The 22,837-nt window shown below is 38.0% G+C and overlaps 1 protein-coding gene across 5 annotated transcripts in view; it reads right to left on the reverse strand.

Moving 5' to 3' along the window:
- Positions 1–22,837, reverse strand: part of ksr2 (kinase suppressor of ras 2) — a 129,747-nt gene that overhangs the window by 68,393 nt on the left and 38,517 nt on the right. For all 5 annotated transcript variants that reach the window (XM_044196551.1, XM_044196552.1, XM_044196550.1 and 2 more), the window contains one exon: positions 4,094–4,266. In XM_044196551.1, the coding sequence (XP_044052486.1) occupies positions 4,094–4,266 (173 nt within the window). The remainder of the gene's footprint in view (positions 1–4,093; positions 4,267–22,837) is intronic.

A 22,837-nucleotide genomic window follows, 5' to 3' on the forward strand; every position in this document is an offset into this window, starting at 1 on the left:
CATCAGAAGCTTTACTTAATAATTTCAGTTTTGGCGACAAGGAGCTTTCTGTTGTCTTTTTGTTATTCCTCAGAGGTCCAGGTTAGAAACCCTTGCCAATATTGATGGGTTTTTATTAGTGTTTGGCAAGTTATTGTTTTCCTACTCTTATAGGATAAATCTATAACTGATCGATATTCCCTATGATGTTTATGAAAGTTTGTGTGTTGTGTTGATTGTGAGTGTGTGTGTGAGTGAGTGATGTGTGTGATTTTGTTTGTGTGTGCGTGCATGCGTTCAGTCCCTTGTAAAGCACTTTGAATTGCATTTGATTTGTCTGAAAGGTACTATATATATAGCGTAATTAATCATAAAAGCGTGATTAACTGAAAAACTAAATCAGTAACTAAGTAATTTCAGCTAATGCCCAAAAACAACATATATTTGCATTCAAGTGACAAAGCCCTCTAGCAGCTGCAGTAAACATGACTCTTGTCAATCGTGAGTAAAGGAGAAAGTACTGTGACATTATTATAGAGCCACAAAGTCCACAGAGGTTATTATTGCAACCATGATGATGAAGTTCCCCTAACATTAACGAAGTAGTACTCTTAACCGAAACCATGATCTTTTTCTTAACCTTAACCATGTCGTTTTGTGCCTAAACCTAACCTCACCTTAACCATAACGTTGTCATATCATAGAGCAGATTTATTTTTCAACAGTGATTTATAACAGTTTTGGAGGGCATTGACAAATTATGTCATCCTGCGATAGTGACATAAGATCACTTCTATATGTTGTCGTAGAGGGCGTGGACAAACAACTTGTTTTGTCATTTAATTTGGAGGACTTGTTGCATAAACCTCCATTGTTATCCAGAAACTACTAAAAACACATACTGTAAATGAGCCACACAGTTGCACTGCAACATGTTCCTTCATTACCATGAACACAGCACCCAACATAGTCCTCAACACGGCCCCCAAGTAATGCACTATTTAACCATGTGTGATAACGTTTGCTTAAAACTACATGTCGCTAGCTGTTTTATGAAGTTGCTGAGCTTTGTGACCCTTTTGTTTAAACATTTAAATCTTCAGTAGGAAATGTAGGAAAGTCAAAGTATGAAGAGATGGACTAATGCCTTGTTGGTTTTGGTGTATCCATGGGGTTTGTTTACAATAAAATAAATATAAAATGCCAGCCTTGTCCTTTTAAATAGATTAAACATCAGAACACAATATCAGCTATCTGCAGATTTAATACAAAACTATCTGCATCTGTTCCAGAACCCAACTATGTGCCAAGCACCGCCACAGCAAAAATACACTAGTGTGAATCGTTTATGTAATCTAACCATATCATAACCTGACTATCACAAACAGTATCTCTAGGTGAAAAGCAACACAAACTCATAGGAAGGCTCTGACATTTCAGCTTAGACTGGGCACTGACTCATCCCGAGCAGACTGCGTTTGGTCACCTCAGACAGTCTTGTGGGTCCTCTGTGTGTTTTGATTCAGACGACTAGAGAGATGAGTGATAACGCTTTTGGCTGGAGGGCCCTGACGTATGAGATGGCAGTGATACCATCATCCCAAACATAGTTCCCGGGACGGATGTTTAGCCTGGCTTAGAGGGCGCACACACACTGATCACACAAGCGTTCACACATAAACACGAACTGGGACCCGTCTCCAGTTCTTATTTTAGAATGGCATATGTGAGGATCTCCACAGAAAAAGAAAACATTTCATTTTCTCTTTACTCAGTTACACATAAGCACAATGAGCACTGACTGATAAGACTCTTCTATTTTTGTGTTATTAAGCACTATTTTGCCTATACCTTATAACGACTACATGCCATCATATTTCCTTTTTCATTTTACCAAACAATACAATTTGAACATAACAACATTAAAAATAGGACTAATAATTACTGATACTCAGACACTGCTTGCATGTCACCCTCAGAAATTACAACCGTAATCGACACCAGCACAAGCAAAGTTTTTTGCCTTTGGGAAAACTGTAAAGCATGCCAGGGGGAGCGGCTCATATTAAGGTGAGAAGTCAGAGGTGATATTTCTGAGCAAACATGCCCAGCAACTCCTCCCAGAAAGCCTGAAGGAGCGTATGAAGCGGTAGGACTCCTTCAACCTTCAGAGCTGTCCAAAGCAGACGGCTTATCTTGGATTTCAGGTATATAGGCAGGTTTCCAAACCAAGCTGTGATACCCACCGTGTCTAATAATGCGTTCTAGTACAGCAGGATAAAAAAAGCAATGTGTACTTCCTCCAACTCCTAAAAACTCTCCATCTACGTAAGAAGTACTATCTCTGCTGTAGCCTGGAGCAGATGTTGTTAACTTGGACGCTCCAGCTCAGTGGGTTGTCAGTATGCACTCCAACACACGTACAGGTGAAGACATGGGAGATGGCTTCATTGTGAATGACTGCAGGCCTGTGATCATTATTTACAGTCTTTATACATTTAAGATTCAGATTTAGATACCTGACTTTCTATCTTTATCTGGGGGTAGAAGGGCAATGAACTACCATTATTAACTTGCATTCCCACAAAAAACTTGAAATCCCTGATTTCAATATTAATTCCTAACATGTGGACATTGGGTAAAAAACCCAAATTGACACCTAAACATATTTTCCCACATTTTCATGTGAAAAACTGGTGCATTCCAATGCCTAACAAAGCTCAATGACCAAAATGTAGCTGCTTCTTTAATACATTTTGTGCAAATAGTGGGCAAGAGTCCTCCACCTATTCATTAGATTTCTTTCTTTCTTAGATCTCTTTCTTAAAGCTGTGCATTAGGTCATATACTGCATTCATATTTTTACATAACATTAGATTTGACAACTTTTGTTTCACATGCAAAAACATATTTCAGGCGAAAAACATTTAAGTTAAATTACTTTTATTCCACACCTTTCTAAAAGCTCTGTGGGTGTTTTTTTTATATTTGTCTACATAAAAATGTTATCAATATAACCTTAAACAACAATCAATCAAGTATTAAACTGTAAATATTAATAATTTGTTAATAAATTAATTTTGGTCCAGATGCTCAGTAGCACTTTTTCCAGAAGGTTAGAGGTTAAATGGTCAGTTGGAGCAGTCTACATAATGAACTAAATAACTAAAAAAGACAAAGCAAGTGTTCTTGTGGCAACACCAGACTTGTGACCTATAAAGGATTACTAAATGATTTATTAATGATTAATAAAGCTGTTAAGTACAACTTATAAACCCTTTGTAAAGAGTACCTTATTTGAAAGTTATACTGAAAAACCTTTTCACTGTGGTTTGGACCAAACATTACAAATGAGTAATTGTACTGACACTCGCACACATTAGCAAGTCAGACTAAACCAATAAATTCACATATATCTGCAGGGGTACTTGTCATCTCAACATCTGTATTTTGTAATTCAAGTACATCTTTATTTGCCTGTCCTCTCATGCATATGGTGTGCAATTATTCCATGTCATGCCTCCACCAACAAATCTGCACTGCTGTGCCCCACAAACCTGTTAGTCAAGGTCTACAACTATTCACAGCACTAAGTGACGACCATTCATCACTCCTTTCCTTGACACAACCCCCATTACTCCCCATCTCCTCCTCAGTCTAATGGCTTCCGCAGTATGCCCATAATGCATCAGCCAATAAGGCTGACAATGTGCAGCAACACACCACCTCTGGTCATTATGGCACAGCCTGATTGTTCATTTGTTGCATTATCCAACAGAGCTGTACTTAAGTATATATTTAACAAAAAGAATTATAGTGGTAAGAATTATAATGGGCGTGAGTGCGTGAGAGAGGTCGGTTTGGTAAAGTGTCAAGGCAGAAGGTTTCAAACTGACACTAAAAAGTGGAACACAAAGGGAGACTTCTGATGCAAAGCTGCATTTTAGGCCACGGTATGAATGGCATCCCAGAAATGAGACATTGCCTGAGAACTAAATAAGCACATGTCAAAAAAAGGGATTTGAATATGAAAGAGATATATTAAAGGCATTAAAAAAAAAATCTAATTTCATGAAAGCTAGAGTGTTGATTAAAAAAAGAAGAGTTCACTTACTTGCAGAGGGTGTTTCAGCATGGACAGGAGGTGTGGAAGGGATGAAGGAGGGGAAGAAGAAGGATCGCAGAGATCGTTCAGTGTGGAGGGGCGAGCGCTGCGTGGGGAGATTCTCACAGCTGCCCACACTGCTGTGTATCTTAAGGTTCAAGGGCTTGGTCTTCTTCTTGGCTCTGAGGGAAACAAGACAAGAAAAGAAAAACTATGAGGTTGACAGATTAGGAGTGTACACACACTAGAGATTTTTTTTTTCTTATAGTAAAAAATGCTATTTAAATTCCAATGGTAGTAAATATCTGCACAGACACAGTCTGACAATGAGTGTTTGTTTCTGTCATTAAGTGTGAAAATGTACTCTAAACTAACTACAGGAAACAACTTAAATACTGTAATGGAAAGTTGTTTCAAGTGATGTCCAGCTATTGCTTCATTTGTTTTTAAAGGACAAATTCAAGCGAAAATAAAACATAAAACTGTCCTGGCCATTTTGTAGGTAAAATACAGTATTTTTTTTTTGCCATGGTAGCAGCAGTGTTGGTTGGTCAGTCAGTCAGTCGGTCCACCACTTTGGTCCAGACTGAAATAGTTCAACAACTATTGGATGGATTACCATGACATTTGGTGCAGACATTTATGGTCCCCAGAGGATGAATACCAATAACTTTGATGATCCTGACGTTTCCTCTAGCACCACCATGAGGTTGCCTTTTTCGGGCATTGAGTCAAATATCTCAATGACAGTCACTCTGGTCGGCAAAGCAGGGTGAAAGAAAGGTGCACCAAGAAAAGTCAGTTACAATAACATAACTGCAATTAACTTCTGGAAAGCACTGAACATGTTTTTTTGTTTTGTTTTGTTTTTTACATTATCCCATACTACTGTTGAAGCTAAATGCACAAGCTCTGATTAACTTGTAATTTTGCACTCTGGACCGACTAACTACAAAACCACTACAATATAACGGTTTTTGCACAAATAAAGAAAACAAACTAGGTGTGACAACCCTAAGCCGCAATAAGCATGGTGTACTGTTACAACATAATTATGGGATTAAGTGATCATGATACTGTGTGTAAGGTTGGGTGTCATGTTCATAAGCTGACTACAAAGCTACTGGCATCAGGCCAGACAGAAACAAACTGCTGACAGGATGGGAAAAATATGCAGGCTAGAAGGACAGAAGATTACACAAGACAACACAAAGAAAAAGAAAAGGCAGTTAAGTTATGTATTAGTAAGCTTTTCTTCTAGGAGTTAATGATGGATTTAATGTTTGTAATTCAGTGTGCCGCTAGCATGGCTAAAAACTACCTGTTAAGAAATGTAATACACAGATACTAGTTCCATTATTACAATGGATGGAATTATAGCTGCAGTATTAGGAGTATACAGTAAGTAGCAAGTATTGTATTGTGCAGTAGCTTAGTAGTTCATCAATTTCACAATACCCACAAAATAAATCTATATCATTTTACTCATTTTAAGAGACCAAATACAAAGACACCCTGAGTCATGTTCAATAATTTTAATATATTCCTGCCAGGTTTAAATTAAAGATTTGTTTTCTGCTGTTGAGTGTTTGCAAACCTTTCTGTTCTAACAACTATTAATCGATAGATACATGCAGAAAATGTGTGCCGTACTCCAGCAAGAAACAGTAAGTAAACTTGGCAACGTTTTGGAACGAAACAGCCAGGTTTTCAGGTTGACAGCCATTCATTTATAATTTGATAAAGTATTATTGGTTTTCGAGGGAATGTTCATGCAGCCTAAGGATATGGAATCTGCTCAGCCATCTGAGCAGCATTGAGACCTTCAGTGTGAATTTGAAAGTTTGAGGTTCTTTTGTGACAGGAGTGGTGGGATCAAGGCTTAATGAATTGGCTTTTTGGACTGAGCTGAGAGGGGGTGTTACCATACCCAACAGCTGTCTGTGTGGTTACATTCCTACTTTTCGGCAGAAGCTTGTGAATTACTTGAAAAACATCTTTTTTGAGTATTTCATGTCAAATCGCAAGTCACCAATAATTTCTCATAATAACTGCCTTCTGTTTGTCAGCCTGCTTCCTTTTGGGAGACCTGTTATTATCCATGAGTTTTGGATAATTAAGCTTGTGGTGCAATTTGTCTTTGTCAGCTTGTCATACAATTTGTTCCTGTAAAACTTTTGTGTGTTTCAGTAAGATATCACCTGTAGGTACACAGATCCTCATGAGATAGGGGTAACTGTGTTCTTTGATTTAAGAATATCTCAGTTGACTTGCAGAGTTGACTATTACAACTGTTTACTTTTACATTTTTATTCCATCACTACAGCTCAGGATAACACAGGATGATAATTGGACATAATTACCCTCTGTCGTCTTTTATTAGAAAAACTATCCAAACACTGTTGATTAGTGCCCAGTATATTATAAATGCAAAATTTCAAATGCAACTCCTCATGTATTAATCACTTTTTTCCTCCTCTTCTTTCTCAGTCTTACATTAGACTATTTTTAAGTGTATCACATATTCATGTTCAATCATGAGTCAAAAAAGCAAAAGAATTTACTCACTCTGTAGCCTACTAATGAAAATGCTGAACAAATGCCAAATGCATTTAAAAAGTCAAAAATTCTCACACTTCTATAACCTTATACCATTTATAGCCATTACAGCCTTTGAATATTTGGATATTATTCCTAATGTTTTTACTGCTTCTTATTATTTATTCACCTCGCTAAATTAAATTTCTTTGCAGGTATCACTGTTTCATTTTATATCATATCAAGTGCTTCACTCATGGTTCTGATGATGCAGCTTGTAATTATTAACTCTGCCTCTTTTGTGTGAACAAGCTTATAGCCAGAAAGGAAAACCAGAGTTATGAGAGCCAGTTGATAACCAGTGATATCAGTTATCCTCCAATGTTAGGCTCAGTGAAAACAGATAACCCAAAGAGATAGAAACTAAAGTCCCATTCGGACTGATTGTATTTCTCTAGGGGAGATGGGGTGAATTTAACATTACCTGCGCTGGTCAGTGATTTTAATGAGTGTAAAGAGTGTATGTGGGTAATTTTACACCCCTACCCCAGTAAAAAAGTGCAGTGGAGTTTTTTTTTTGCGGGAAAAGCTGCTTTTCCTTCTACTTTATTTGTTTTTTAATCAGCTCAGTGTGAAGTTTGACTTTTGTGTGAAAATGGAGGAAGTCAAAAATGTTTTTGCTAATCTGGAAAGATGCTAACATCAACATATAGGCATATTTGGGAACCAATATGATGACAGAAAAAATTAAAGCCATCAAATGGGCTATTGTAATGTCAGCTACAACTGGCGTTCTCTCGCTTTTGAGCCTGGTGTTTTTTAGCTTATATTTGTTTACATTTTGGCAAATTGGCACCATTAAAAGTATGCTGAATTAGCTATTAGCAGTTCCTGATTGCAACGTACCCATGGATGTACAGACAACTATCACTGGATTATGTTACGAAAATTTAAAAACGTGATGATTCTCAGGCAAGTTCTGAAGCGTCTTTTTTCTATGATTTCTAAGCAGATTTACGAACGTTCATTCACAATGGACATTGGAGATAATTATATCCTCAAAAAGTGAATGATATCAATATGTGTTTCATGTCTGTGTGTTAAGATTTGAGTTATGACTCTGAGAAGGGGTACGAGGTGAGTCAAATTCACCCCATGCAGTATCTTGGCCTCCCTTTCAACTCACCCATGCCCCCCTTGAAAAGGCTTTTGGCTTTCTCTTTTGGCTTTGTCCTGCAGAATGTCCAAGTCTATTACAGACCATATCCTGTAATTTCCAGATGGTTAAAATGTCACCCGGATGAGTTAAATTACAGAGAAGCACAGTGAATATTTAATTCCTCACATTCCCTGTAATGCTAATCCCGTACAAATGGGGCTTTAGAGGAACTACCTTCTTGCTACAGGTCCCAGGAGGCAAACACACATGAAAATATACACAAATAACCTCAGGTGTGCATGCATACAGAAATGCATGCAGAGACACAAAATGAAACCTCCCTTTAACCCGAGGTAACATTGTGTCCTCAGGCTTAGCTGAAGTTGAATGACATGTAGAAAAGTGACGGAAACCCTGAATGAGATGTTGTTGGGCAACAACATCAGATTCAAAAGTCTGGATGTCTGAGTGATGCACAGACACATACACAGCCAAGACAGTGAAGGACAGGTGAAAGCGATGCATAGACTGAAAGACAGGAAATGGAGACTACAGAAGGAAAAGCTGTAGAGAAGAACCAGAAGGAACTAGTATGGTTGAGTATAGAGCTAAACACAAACCAAACCAGCAAAAACAGCAATAACAGCAGGCCGATATGCAAACAAAAGAGACAGACAACCCTGAAAGAGACCATTGAGAAAAAGTATATAAAGGAAAGAAAAAGAGTTTATCCATAAAAAATAGACTTTTAAAAGTAAAACACTTGTGGCTGTGAGTCCTGACTTTTCATGCAAAGTAACATTCTCATTAAGTGTGAAATCCCAAAGGAATTTTTCCTCGCATGTCAGTCTCTCACTCCCTACACTGAGTCATGCAATTAGACCTGTAAACCAGCCCAGCACTTCACTCCCATCTCCTGCAATAAGGAAGCAGCCTGCAGGTTATCACTTCTCCGTCATAGAGCTTTTGTCAGCTATTCCGATTAGCCCACTTTATGCCATTTGAATCTAAATTAAACCATTCATCTCCCTGTATGCATGCCTTTATCCTCTCCCCAAATGATTTGTAGACGTTCAGTGAGGGAAAAGTGAAAATGAATGTAGAGAGAAGTGAGAGGATTCCCAATTTTGGTTTTGAAAACGGCTGTCGGTGAAGGCAAGCGGGGGGAGGGGGAGACTGTCAACTCCACAGTTGTTAAAGCCTCTATTCAGATACCTTTTTCTACTCGGCACATGAAAAGTTCAAGGGAAGAGAAACTTAAAGAATACACGATACAGAAGAGGGAGGTGGGTGACTTGTCAAGTGTCAAGAGAAATCAGTGAAGGTGTGAATAGTAGAGTTGTCTTTTGATCTACTCTAGAATTGTACATCACGATGCATTTCTCACAGATGGAAATCACTGCATGTTTGTGTCACATTTCAGGTAGCATTTTTGAGTCTTTTATCCCCCCTGTCTTCCATACTGAGTAAACAGGAACACCAAAGATTTTGTTTCACAGCATCATTCAGGCATTTCCACTTGACATATTGTAGTGATTAAATTACCCATTGTGTCGTGTTTATTACCTGCTGATTTCTTATTCATATTCTTTCTTGCTGTTATATCCTGTTACAATGTCCCAGTTTTCTCTTTAATCTTTAAAGTCCTATTCTGAAGTGAGTGAATGTGCAATCTAAAGTTTGACATGAATTTGCATTAATTCAGTGATCAAAATTCATAATGTTTGTCGACGATAGATTGTTTTTTCTTGCTGATGATCTGTGGAGGTTGGACTTTGACTTTGGCATCAGCTCTGTCAGCGGGAAGCAAGGGAATCCTGCTGAATGTTGTGTGGGCAGAGTACAAAAAAAAGTATATTCCCAAAACCAACGTATCAATTTTGTCATGTAAAAACCTTGACTTTTTGCATTTAAGAATCCCACAAGGTGGGATCAAAGCTTTAAGTTTCCTAGATGGTTTATGTTTTTGAAAGATAAGATTTTCCCTTCACAATATGCAAGCAAGGAAAAAAATCTGACATTCATGCACACACATACACGCATTCATCCACCCACTCCCTCCACATCCACTTCCCCCGCACTTGCAGAGACTCTAATTACAGTGACACCGTCAAGTAAAAGTTCCATTTGATCAAGGACAGGGGAGAGCACAGAAGAGCAGCGATCCTTCCAATGACATATTTCCTTTACATGCTGACATATCAAGAGGATTTTAAAAAGGCAGGGTCATGAATATTGCACAGCTTTCTGCCTTACTAGCTAGCAGTTGCTCACTATCCAACTGGCATATCTCAACAGTGATGCTGTGATACTGCAAAACACTCATGCTCAGTCTAATTAACACTTGTGTCCATCTAGGAGAGTAAATTACTTGCAGGATTCCATCTGCATACCTCCACTTTTTACCTCAGAAATATGCAGAGCTCTGCTGAGACCCATATGGCGAGAAAAGCACCCTGTTGCTTTTTATGCAAATGCAACTGTGGAATAATATTTCTGGCAGCCACTGATCTTTGCTGCTTTAATAAAGTTGGTAGAAAATGAAATAAAGGTGGCTAGAATAATGATTACAACAGAGAATTACTATGAGCCTTTTGAGCAGTTTCATCCAAAGCAGGTTGTCTTGCTTTCAGAAGCAAGGTTATTATCGTTAACGAAAACTAACAAAATAACGGAAACTAAATGTGAAAAAACAAGTCCCATTTGGGATTACTTTGAATACGACTGTGTCACAGATAAAAGCAAGTGCCTTGTAGTAGTGGAAGGTGATAAAATATGTGAAACATTTCTCTAAGGGAAAAATCCCACGAAATCTGAAAGTCCTTTTGAAAAAATTGCACAAGAAGGCTAACCTAGCTTAATTTAACAAGGTAAGGGACAGCACCAGCCCCCCTCCCCCGAAATAAAAACTAATGTTAGATCGAGGCCAGGCAGTACGAATGTACTGTACTGTAGTATAATGTTTTGTTTTTAATTACGCAATACTTTTTCTGACCTTTTTGAATCTCGCCTCTGACAAATACCCCATATTACAAATAAAAACTAAAAATAATAAAAACTAAACTAAAACTAAGTTTTTAAAAAAATAAATAAAACTAAACTAGCAAACCTGCTTTAAAAACTAATTAAACTAAACTGAAATTGAAAACAAAAATTCAGAACGAAATAAAATTAAAAAGTAATTAAAAATACAAAACTATAATAAGCTTGTTCCGAAGTCTGCTGTGTCAAGCCTGAGCTGGCAGTCTGCTACCCTGGGTAGGCTTTTTATTTTTCTTTCCTGAGGCAGTATAGTGAAGCTTAATCTAAAAGCAATCTATTGTTATTGCACAGTAATTGCAACAATCCAAATATTATCCTTCATTAATTAAAAAACTAAATGCATTTTCTAAATTTTAAACTCCTGACTTCAAGATTTTGGTTCATATGATTCACTTTGGACAATACATATGCCATGAGTCCATATACTGTACATAAAGGTTATTCAAATATTACAGAACAAGTGTGGTTGCAGACACATACTGTAGTAATGCAAAAACTAATTTTCAATTTTGTTGCAAAATTATCCTGTTGCAAGATTATCCTGGTGATAATCGGTGAAAAAGTTTTTACACTTTTGCCAAAGTGTAAGATCTGGGATTGCAACAACATTGCTAAAAATAAGTCAGAAGGTCTCTCACAAGAGCGTCTATCCATCAGAAATGTATTTCTTGGATTTACAGCGATAAAGGAGTATAACAGAAAGAGAGCCGGAGAGTCAAAGTAAAGAAGGTGGATTCAGATTTAATGAAAAAGGGAATCTGCAAACGTCACTTTGTTGTGTTGAAAAGAAGGCAATGAAAAAAAAGAAGCTGTATCCTGTAACTGCTAAACCTTCAATGCTACCTTCACTGCTACAGTCAGCAGTGTTTTTACAAAACTCTCTTACTTGCTTGCTTTATTGGCTTATCCAAATGTTACATTTGTTTGTCAGAAGAGCTAATCTTGAGGAGTACCAACCACTGTACCAACAGGTCATCCAAGTAACCAAGAGACACTGCTGCTCTGCCATTGCAGATGTCACTGCTAAATATAACAGCATGTTTGTTAACACAACTGTTTCATGGAGATGGGCGTGTCTGTCAATCCATTTGTGTCGGTGTGTGTGCGTGCCCATGAGTTTTTTTTGCTCTGGTCGTAGTTTGATGTCTCATCATGACGACATCTGTTGATCACCTGTTGAGATGGTCAGATGATAATAACATGCAAGTAAAAAACTGAACTTGTTTTCCCTCTTTCCTTCTCTTGTTATCTCCTCTTTAACTGTCAGCAGATCCCACAGAGATATGGATGGGTGTCAGTGCACTGTCAGAGGCCAAGGGGAGACCTCGCCTTTTACTTCAAAGGTTTCGGAACTTTTTTTGTAAACAGTGTCACAGCTCTTGTCAATCAGATTTATTTGTTTTTCTAATATCGTTATTGAAAAAGGGAGGATTGAAAAAGTAAGCCTGTGTGAGAGACAGAAAATGAGAGGGAGAAAGAGGGGGTGGGGGAGCTGATGACCAGATGAGAAGCGAGACCAGTGGTTTTGGACTGGGGAGCGGGGACAGAGGAGTGACAAGTTGGCAGGAAGGCGGACTGTGACATGGTTTCTTTTCAGTAGCTTCTCAGGGCTGTGTGTCGGTGCACACTGACACTGCACAGCCTGTCTGATTAAAATAGTTTTATTCCTACATGCTGTTGCCTTGTGAAGAGGTATGAAGTATGGTAATGTTGTTATGGGCATATGATGTGGTTTATCTTTTCATTCTACAGGGTTGTTGGCTGCTTGCAAACCAGTAAAACAGCTTTTTTTTGCAAGAAAAAACTTCACTACACTCTCAAAAGAGAGTGCACAAATTGTGTATATATACATTCACTGGTTACAGCCTCAAAGTTGAAGCTTTTCTCTGTTTTATATCACTAAATATCTTTGGGTTCTGGATTATTGATTGGACGAAACAAGCAATCACTTTTGGTTGTGGGAGATTGTGAGAGACTTACTTTTACTAAGATGTAGACATGGTAAACATTATACCTGCTAAACATCAGCATGTTAACATTGTCGCTGTGAGCATGTTAATGTAACCGTTTAGCTCAAATCAAAGTATAGCCTTACAGACCTCACACACTATTTTCTGACATTTTAACAACTATATGATCAATTGATAAATCAAAAAGGTAAGTGACCAATTATCAATTTTAAACATAGTTGTTAACTGCAGCCTTATTTTCAAATGTAACGGATATTTTAAGTAACATTTGAAACTTCAAATAGGTTTAAACTTTCAATCTGCCTGACAAAGACATCATATTGTAGCTTCCACTGTAAAGCAGTGCAGCAGAAAAAAAAAAAATCTGAAAATGTGCCTATTAAAACATGTAGTAAAACCTAGTGTTGGTCAAAATGCAAGAATTTTAAAGGGCAGTTAAGAACAGAGATTCTCACCCAGACAAAACACATAGTAATATGTAATGTGAATTTCTCCATCAGAAGCTGAGATGGTGGTTGAGAGCAGTAGAACGTCAAATCCATTGGGGTCAAAGTAAGGACAGTCCATACTTAGCATGCTGCTTTGGGAATAAGCATGAGATACTAAGAAAAGATCATCTGCCGTCCGTGTCTGCATTAATTTGCGTGCCACAAATTTAAACTTGATTTGCCAGCTACAGGCTAGAGGCCGCATTCTTTTGGTATATTCAGTTTAAAAACTTGAGTCAAGCATTTGATCCACAATCTTTATTGACAGGTATGCTCGTAGACCTTGGACCAGACACCTGACTCGAGATTCAAACTGCATCTACCAAAAGAAAGTTGGCTAGCTTGTAGTATTTCACCAGATTTCTCTCATGTTTTGTTGAGGGAATATCAGGTTTTGAAATCTAATAGAAGATTTAGAGTTTCACGAGTTAGACTTAACAGGTTCATTTATTCTCAAATCTGTCAAACAGTTAAATAAGAAGATGGGTTCTCAAGAGGCCATGTAATTTGCAGTTAGCCCGGAAACTAGATTTAAGACTGGCAAAGTGTAACTGTATGTCAGACATGCATATTAGGCAATGAATTGCAATGCACTGCAGCTGTCTGTTTGTAATATTATATACCGTACTTAGATGTTTAGAGTTTGTTTCTGATGCAAGATGAATTTCAGAGGACAGTGTAATCTAATCCAATATACATGTGCACTTTCTTCATGATATAACACATGTACTCTACTCCAGAGTCTTCGATGTGCCATTATTTCTCAATACAAACAGCAAAGAGCCCCTTAATCTGACTGCAACATCCATTTTGCTCTTTGCAAGATGTACTAAGCTCCACTGTTTCAAACTGTATAATGGAACCAAACCCCCAGTGAGAAAGTATAGGAAGCATAGGTGGAGACAAGGGAGAGAGGTGTTGTCATGGAGATGGAAGAAAGCATCTCTGCCTGTCAGTTAGATTTGGTCAGTGTTAGATTAATGTTTTGGCATTGTCAGTTTGAACCCCTCTCGTTGTGAATGTATGAGATGAGATGCCTTTCAACATTTTTTGTAGAACATTTTGTGTCCATACAACTTTCTCTGAGACACATGACATTTTGTTTTCAGGTTTGTTTTCAGGTTTGAGCGGTAGTGAGTGTGATCCAAAACAAAACAAGTACTGACTGAGTACTGGTTCTTAAAACTCTTCAGTCTAGCACCATTTCTTCAGGCACCATTACCACTGTCATTACCAGTGCTGTACATGAGGCATCTCCACCATATGGTGATATTTTCTTGTTTAAAGAGATGTTCTGTGGCTCCATAAAACTCACAATCAGCCCACAATCAGGAAAAGCTGTGCAGATTAGTGATGAAATATTCTTGGCATCCAACTTTTGGATGTTTGCCACTGATGGACTGCATTCAAAAACTGTCGTCATGCATTTTGAACATCGAAACGCACTGTTCTAAGTGTACCTCATTTGCTGCTGAATTGTTTGGGATGAATAGGAAAAAAGAACCATTCATGTCTGAGGCTTTAAAATATAAACAGGTGTTCCAAGATCCTTTGTCACTAAATCACTACATGTAGAATACTGTGTAAATATCTGTATGTGACATACAGATGTTTAGTTGAGCACTACGTACTTATGCTTATGCGCCCACATTTAAATAACCATTTATATAATACATAAACTGTCAAATTGAAGCTTGTGGAAAAAAACATAAAGCCCAGAAGCTTTATAGGTTTTCACGAGTACTCAAAGGCCACAGTGATTTTTTTCATTAACTGTATTATGATGTAGTAATAATGGATCTAATCCTTTAGATTTTGAAACACTACATTAATACATGAAAGTGGGTATTTAACACCTTCCCATGTTTAACCACAACAACATTACTAACATGAGAGATTCCAGATTTCTGTTTAAAATGACATTTTAATTGATTGTTTTGTGTAAAGCACTTTGTAACATTGGTTTTGAGAAGTGCTGAAAAAATAAAATCAACTTTATTATTACATGAATATCAACCACTAGGGGCAGCAAACACGGCTACTCAGTCAGAAATGCAATGGAAAAAGAGCAACTTGTGTATCTGTTGACAGCAGAGCCAAACAAACTTTGGGCTAAGAGGATTCATTGCTGCTTTCAAGTTCAAGTTGTTTTAATAAAAAAAAGAGTAAGAAGACAGTCAACAATGTCGTCTGACAAGGAACTCATGATCGAACGTCGTGCTCCACATTACATGCATCAGCATTTGTCCTCTGCATCACCTCCTGTATATGCATGCATCATTTCCTGTGAATCCCTTGTGTTTCAGTACGAAATCTGAATCCCGTGCAGGAAAGACAAGTGAATAACCGAATGAAAACTTCTATATAGAATGGCAATTAGAGAATGCAATACATTGAATATTGTTGGGGACAAAAAAGCCATAAATTAAAAAAATCATATGGGCATAATAACAACCAGAATTTCGCAGATGAGTACAATTAATTGGCGTGATACAGAATCTTCCATTGCACTGAACTTACTGAGATGGAAAATGTCACGGTCTTGAACCCGATGCAGAGGAGGAAATATAGAAAAGTTTTTCCTGACAGAAGCTCAGAGTTACGTCTGTCCTTTATTTTTCTCTATTAGGACTGATATATCTCCATTGCTCATGTGTTTGGGTACCTTTATATTGCTAATTTTCTTTTACTGTGGTGATTCAGATGTTTCTCATTCTAAATGTGCAAATGTAAAAATGTAAAAAACTCAGTTGTACTGTAAATTCAGGACATGTACATGAAAGTTAGACACTGACATGTCAGTTTTATAAAACTGAATTAAATCTTTTTGTACAAAAAAATACTATATAGTTGTCTTTTTAGCATTCAGCGGTCTTAAATATTGAGGTTTTATCATGTTCCAGCCTCCCTCTCTTATCTGTCACATGCACGCCAACAGGTCTGTGTGTGTTCTTGGCTGTGTGTATTTTCCCCATCATCGAATTGAATGAGAATTTATTTTCCCAATTCAGTCAAAATGAAACTATAGCTCAAACCTTAAACTCTCTAATCCAAGCATTAAAGCAACAGCACTGGAAGCGAGACCAACTAACTGGCCCACAGCCGTGCGGGTTAAGTGGTAGTTTTGAAGCACAGGCAGAGCAGTAAATGACAGCGAGCCTAAAAAGAAGGAGGGGGTCAGGGACAATAGGAAAACTGGAGCAGATATTATCTGTCTTGACTTTAACATCAGAGAGAAATACTGAGATGAAAGCCTCCACTTGATGGCCTGAATGATGAACGATGGTAATAACTCCCTTTATGGTTGTTGGACAGTAAAACAGTCATACTCTACTGTTTAATAAATCAAACGGCAGCTTGTCATTATGGCCTGTTTTAGTTTGCTTGGTCTCTGTCAGAGCGATGTTTTCACACTTCAAATTTAGTGTTTGATCTTCCCATAAAACAGATTGAAATTAAACTTTAATGATCATGATGGGAAACTTAGGATTCATATAATTAATTCAAAAACAAAACAAGATTTTCACAAAATTAACTAACTGCTTAGATCACAGTGTAAATGCTATACATTTTTCCTGTGTACAGCTTGGTATCCTCAGATCCTTTTTTCCCCCTATCTTACTTAGAACAGAATTAAACAACTTTTAAGGATAACTTCTAATCACCCACTTAAATCCGCCCCACCCAGCTCCCACTTGTTCACAAATCACCACAGAAAAACCATCAGCCTAATAAATCCATTCTCCACCAGCAACAGTGGCATTTGTGCTAACCACCACTCCTAAACACTCATATAAATTCAAAATCATGACTCCAATTTCTGTGCCGCCGGTGGAGGCCGGAGTGAGCGCTCATTACAGCCGATAGATGGGTGGATGGATGGAGGAGAGGGGTGGCAGCGTCTGGCTGCTAAAGGCCTGGTGTTGACATCCCCTCTCACCTGACTTGTCATTAAGGCAAAGGGGCCAAAGCCCTGATTAACATGGATGAGCTTTTGTTCGCAGAGAAAATACGATACACACTCACATTCCCCCTTAACCCACCCACTGAAGCCGCTGCTTCCTCCTCGCTCTCTCACACACACATACATTATCTTACCCCACCGACATACATGGCTTTGTGCCATACACTTAACTAGGCAGTAAATGTCCCATGCAGCAGAGCATGTGGGACCAATAACCCTCCAGGGTCAGAGGCCGCAGGCCATTGTGTCGACGTGTGTGTCCTGGGGAGAGGCTGATCTGTATCTCAGTGGATCAGTTGGGGAACAACTTACTAGCTTTTCCCAGAGCTTGGAACCGTATCACAGGGCTTCATCAGCGGATGTACTCCATACCATGTTAATATGGTCTAGAGTTAATATATCTAAAACTGAATCAGTCTTGGGCAACTTGAAGACAGCCTTTCTTTTTTTCCTTTAGTCAAAGGCCATGTAATAATCGCAATAAGTCACTCTTCAATCAAGTTATCCTGATCTAGAAAACAATGGCCTTGTTTTGCCTTGTGGTGTTCTTTGCCTTGTACATTTACATTTTATCTCATTAGGACATGTTGCTCACATGCTTCATTTCCATCTCTTACAAACAAATTATTCTTTTTTTCTATATAAATTACAGGCATATGCATATACATAATTATAGAGTTTAACTTCTAAATGAAAAAAGTCAGCTTTTATGTAGTTTGGGTCACATCATAATTAAAACTATAGATCAAATTAACTGCTGTGTTTTCAAACAATGCTGATGTAAACAAACCTTTAACAGCATCAGATAAGAAAACATTAATGCCTACAGTATATTTAGTTGCAGTCTGCTGTTAGTCCTTGTATTAAAACATGTGAAAATAAATTATAGCAGTAAGTAATAGCAGGTTCCAGTCCTGTGTAGAGGTTAACCTATTTGTTTATTTTGGATCACAGATCCTTTAAGTATGTACCACCTCATAGCTGCCCTTTAGTGAATTCTCTCAGTGATGTTCATCGCTTCATATCAGTCAACACCGCCACAACCTTATCACAGTTTCCTTCACACCACAGAGAAAACTAAATCCAATAAAAAAATGTATTTTTTTTTTGTCTGAATTGGTAGCTGTTACGGATGACGGTAAAATAACACATTGACAGGCTCTCAAAAGAGATGCATAATGAGAGGGGTGAGGAGAGAAAGAAAAGGAAACAGAGAGAGAAAGGGGAAAGGAAAGGGGGGAGAGAGATATATGATGTGTACACCAGCTCAGTGAAAGCAAACAGCTAAATTAGTCATGGAAGGGATGCAAATTTGCTTCCCCTGAGCGTTGTATGGTAGAATTACCCTGAGAGAAGCAGAGGGTGAATCATGCCAACCCCCGGCGCCATGTGATTTATTAGCAAACATCCAATTCAATAAGAAAGTGCTTAACATTCAGAAATCTGTGAAAGTCTCATAAGGTGGCATTAACTATATGATATTACCATTTCTACTGGCGGGGGGAAGGCAAGACAAGAAGCCGTGGAAAAACAAACACGCCCACTTTCCAGAACGATCTTGGTGTGACGTGCCAAGTGGGACTGTGACAGACTGAAAACTCATTTGGCCTTTTCCATGCACGCATGTTACTACTCATTAACATAGACAACGAGGTTCATTAATTGACACTCCAGCCCAAAGTGCCTCTCCGCTTTGAAAAGGGCACGGGGGGGGGGTGTTGAGAAATAAAGAGAAATAAAGACAGAAGAAGGAGAGATATAGAAAGGCTGCAACATAAGCAAAATGAAATTGCTGCCGCACTCCTGCCTAGAAACTGAAGTGGTTATATTATGCTTTTTTGGCTTTTTACCTTTCCTTTATTGTGTTATATATCCTTTTTGTGCATGTAATAGCTTTGCAAAGCGAAAAAGCCCAAAGTCCACCCCAAAGGGAGTTACCATCTCCCACAAAAAACACTCCTCCTGAGCTGCCTGAAAACAGCTCGATTGTAGTTCAGCCTTCACTTCTGTAACGTATCTACGTCACTATGTCACACGTGTCATAATGCACGAATTGAGCAGTTTCCACATGTACACCTAAATATGAAATTAAAATAACATTCGATACCCTCCAGGCAGTCAATAAAGTTGTTACTGTGATGTAGAGACCACTTTACCTAATAAATTAGTTACAAATGAATAAAAAATATGGTGTTTTTGAAAATTAAACCATGTAAACCTATTCTGGTATTCTGGTACAACCCCAAAATAAAGTGGTGCTAGGTATCCGGCGCACTTGTGTTTTCTAAGTAAAACTATTAACATGTTGAACAGCTATCGTAGGCCTCAAAGAAATATTCCACTTGTAGACACTTCTACGTTGTAGGATATAATCAATTTGTGGTGAAGAATGCGTTTCAGAAGGTATTTTGTAAGACTCAACTGGCATTGTCAATTTCTACCTTCAGGTTTCCAGATGCAACTACAACAGAGGTAGGGTGTAAATTTAGTTCCTTTGCCACAGAGTTTACTAGTTTCCAATGGCCCGGGAGCTATTGGGGTATTGCAACCTTAAACGTCACTGACAGGTCAAATACAGACCTCATGGCTGTTACTACTTGTGCAAATTCATTCAAACAGTAGTCTTGCACTTTCTGTTGTAAATGTCCCCACTTGTCAAAAAAGACAGAGATAAAAAGAGAGAGTGGAAAAACATGAAGGAGAGTGGTAATCTGAAAAGTGGGAGCAAGTGAGTTAACTTTTCTGGTAAGTTTCAGGAGATGATTGATTTTATTCTGAAGGATTCGGGCCTGAACTGTTATTGTTGTTATTGCTGGTGGGACAAAATGAGTCAGCACTCATAGCTCATATACCCACAAAGTGATTATTAAGGCTTCACAATTGAGTCTATATGGAAATGTATTTATTTTTTGTATTTATTTGTCTGTAAAAAAAAGTCAAAAGTCAAATATGGTGAACTCTTGTTTCAACATGAGATCAATAGCAATCAACTGATACTTTGGTTTCCTCACTGTAAATCAAAAAAAGGGAAATCAAATCAGATTGGGGGGTTTTTGCCTCTTGTTTAAAAACAACAAAACAAAATTATCTAAAAAATAGCTGTTGCATTTTAGTCCATTATCAGTCTAATTTGTCTAATCTTTACCACTTTCTATATGTTGTGGAAATGCAAAAAGGAATGTACAAAAGGGACTTACAGTTCTTGCTTTAGCTCCTGGTTTTAGTTTCCAAAGTTTTGTCCTGCACAGGACATTGGCATTCATGTTTATTATCATTATATCATTATTGTGTTTTAGGATTTTTAATTTAGTGGTCTGAGGATGGAGAATCAGTATTTCTCAGTGCAACAGTGACAAAAGGATAATCCTCGAAAGAGAGATTAGCGAATGATTAGCATTGACTGTGTCAAAAAAGGGCGCTGTTGGTTTGACTGATTTACTGATTGTGCGAGTGTGTGAGCCTGTACACTGTGTATGTGATTCAGTGTTTGCAGGTGCGCTGTGGGGTGGATAGAAATGATAATGACTGACTGCGGAAATTGGTTCTCACATTTCAAAGTCAAATTAGTAAATGTGGGGAAAGGATCGCATCATTAAGAAATTCTCACCTTACTGACAAGACGTTAAATATATTAACAAAAAATATTCTCTCTCTCTAGGAAATATGAGTACACCAAGGCAGGGTTTTGTTTTTATTCAGAAACATCATGTGAGCCACACCTTAGTGTATCTCTTAGGATTTCAAAAATTATTTTATACTAGGCATAATCAATCATGTCACGTAAAGTTAACAATGATTTGATGACATTTTCACGGCACACCAGCAGACACTTCAGTCATCACACTAGAACAAACGTAATATTGGCTCTGTATTGATCCAGTACAGCAGTGCTCTTTAAGCCTGTCAGTGGCAAACACAAATGGGTTGCCAAGATGGATGTGCTGACAGAAAGTACATGTTTTTTGACTGATGACCAGAAGATTTTGATTTCTTGTTTAACTTGGAGACTAACTTAGGTGAGTTAGTTAGTCTCATGTTTTAAGTCACATAGGTCCAAGAGCACATTTTGCATTCTTTGGATGAAATTGAAATAAAATTTCCATTTCTGTTGTGTAATGGTTGTGTAAGAGTCTGTAAAAATAAATCCTTCTTATATCTATATGAGCTCAGCTCACATTTTAGGCATAGAAGCAATATGAACAAAACTCATAATTAAGTTCATTTGAAGGGCTTCAAACATACTTAGTAAAACGCTCTTCTGGCATGAGACTGAACTGCGAATCAAATCTTTATGAATCTATAGTTGTCATTTTGATTTCCTTCCCTTCCATTAGCAGTCTGCACTGTTCAAGTATATTATTTTATTACAAGTATTTGCTGCCTGAGATTTTTAATAAAGAGACAAAATCAACAACAATAACTTATTAAAATACTCTGGAAAAGTAATTCAGTATTTTAATGATTTAAATGAACTGTAGTCTCCTACCATATACAGTGGTGTGAAATAGCGTTTGCCCCCTTCCTGATTTCTTATTTTTTGCATGTTTGTCACACTTAAATGTTTCAGATCATCAAACAAATTTAAATTTTAGTCAAAGATAACACAAGTAAACACAAAATGCAGTTTTTAAATGAAGGTTGTTATTATTAAAGGAAAAAAAAAATCCAATTCTACATGGCCCTGTGGGAAATAGTGATTGCCCCCTAAACTTAATAACTGGTCGGGCCACCCTTAGCAGCAACAACTGCAATCAAGCATTTGCGATAACTTGCAATGAGTCTTTTACAGCACTGTGGAGGAATTTTGGCCCACTCATCTTTGCAGAATTGTTGTAATTCAGCAACATTGGAGGGTTTTTGAGCAAGAACCGCCTTTTTAATCTCAGCATCATGCCACAGCATCTCAATAGGATTCAGGTCAGGACTTTGACTATCCCACTCCAAAGTCTTCATTTTGTTCTTCTTCAGCCATTCAGAGGTGGACTTGCTGGTGTGTTTTGGATCATTGTCCTGCTGCAGAACCCAAGTTTGCTTCAGCTTGAGGTCACGAACAGATGGCCGGACATTCTCCTTCAGGAGTTTTTGGTTGACAGCAGACTTCATGGTTCCATTTATCACAGCAAGTCTTCCAGGTCCTGAAGCAGCAAAACAGGCCCAGACCATCACACTACCACCACCATATTTTACCGTTGGTATGATGTTAATTTTCTGAAATGCGGTGTTACTTTTACGCCAGATGTAATGGGACACACACCTTCCAAAAAGTTCAACTTTTGTCTCGTCAGTCCACAGAGTATTGGGGATCATCAAGATGTTTTCTGGCAAAAATGAGACGAGCCTTAATGTTCTTTTTGCTCAGCAGTGGTTTTCGTCTTGGAACTCTGCCATGCAGGCCATTTTTGCCCAGTCTCTTTCTTATGGTGGAGTCATGAACACTGACCTTAACTGAGGCAAGTGAGGCCTGCAATTCTTTGGATGTTGTTGTGGGGTCTCTGAATGACTGAAGAAGAACAAAATGAAGACTTTGGAGTGGCCTAGTCAAAGTCCTGAACTGAATCCTATTGAGATGCTGTGGCATGACCTTAAAAAGGC

This window comes from Siniperca chuatsi, linkage group LG5 (genome assembly GCF_020085105.1).
Source record: "Siniperca chuatsi isolate FFG_IHB_CAS linkage group LG5, ASM2008510v1, whole genome shotgun sequence".
Lineage (NCBI taxonomy): Eukaryota > Metazoa > Chordata > Actinopteri > Centrarchiformes > Sinipercidae > Siniperca > Siniperca chuatsi.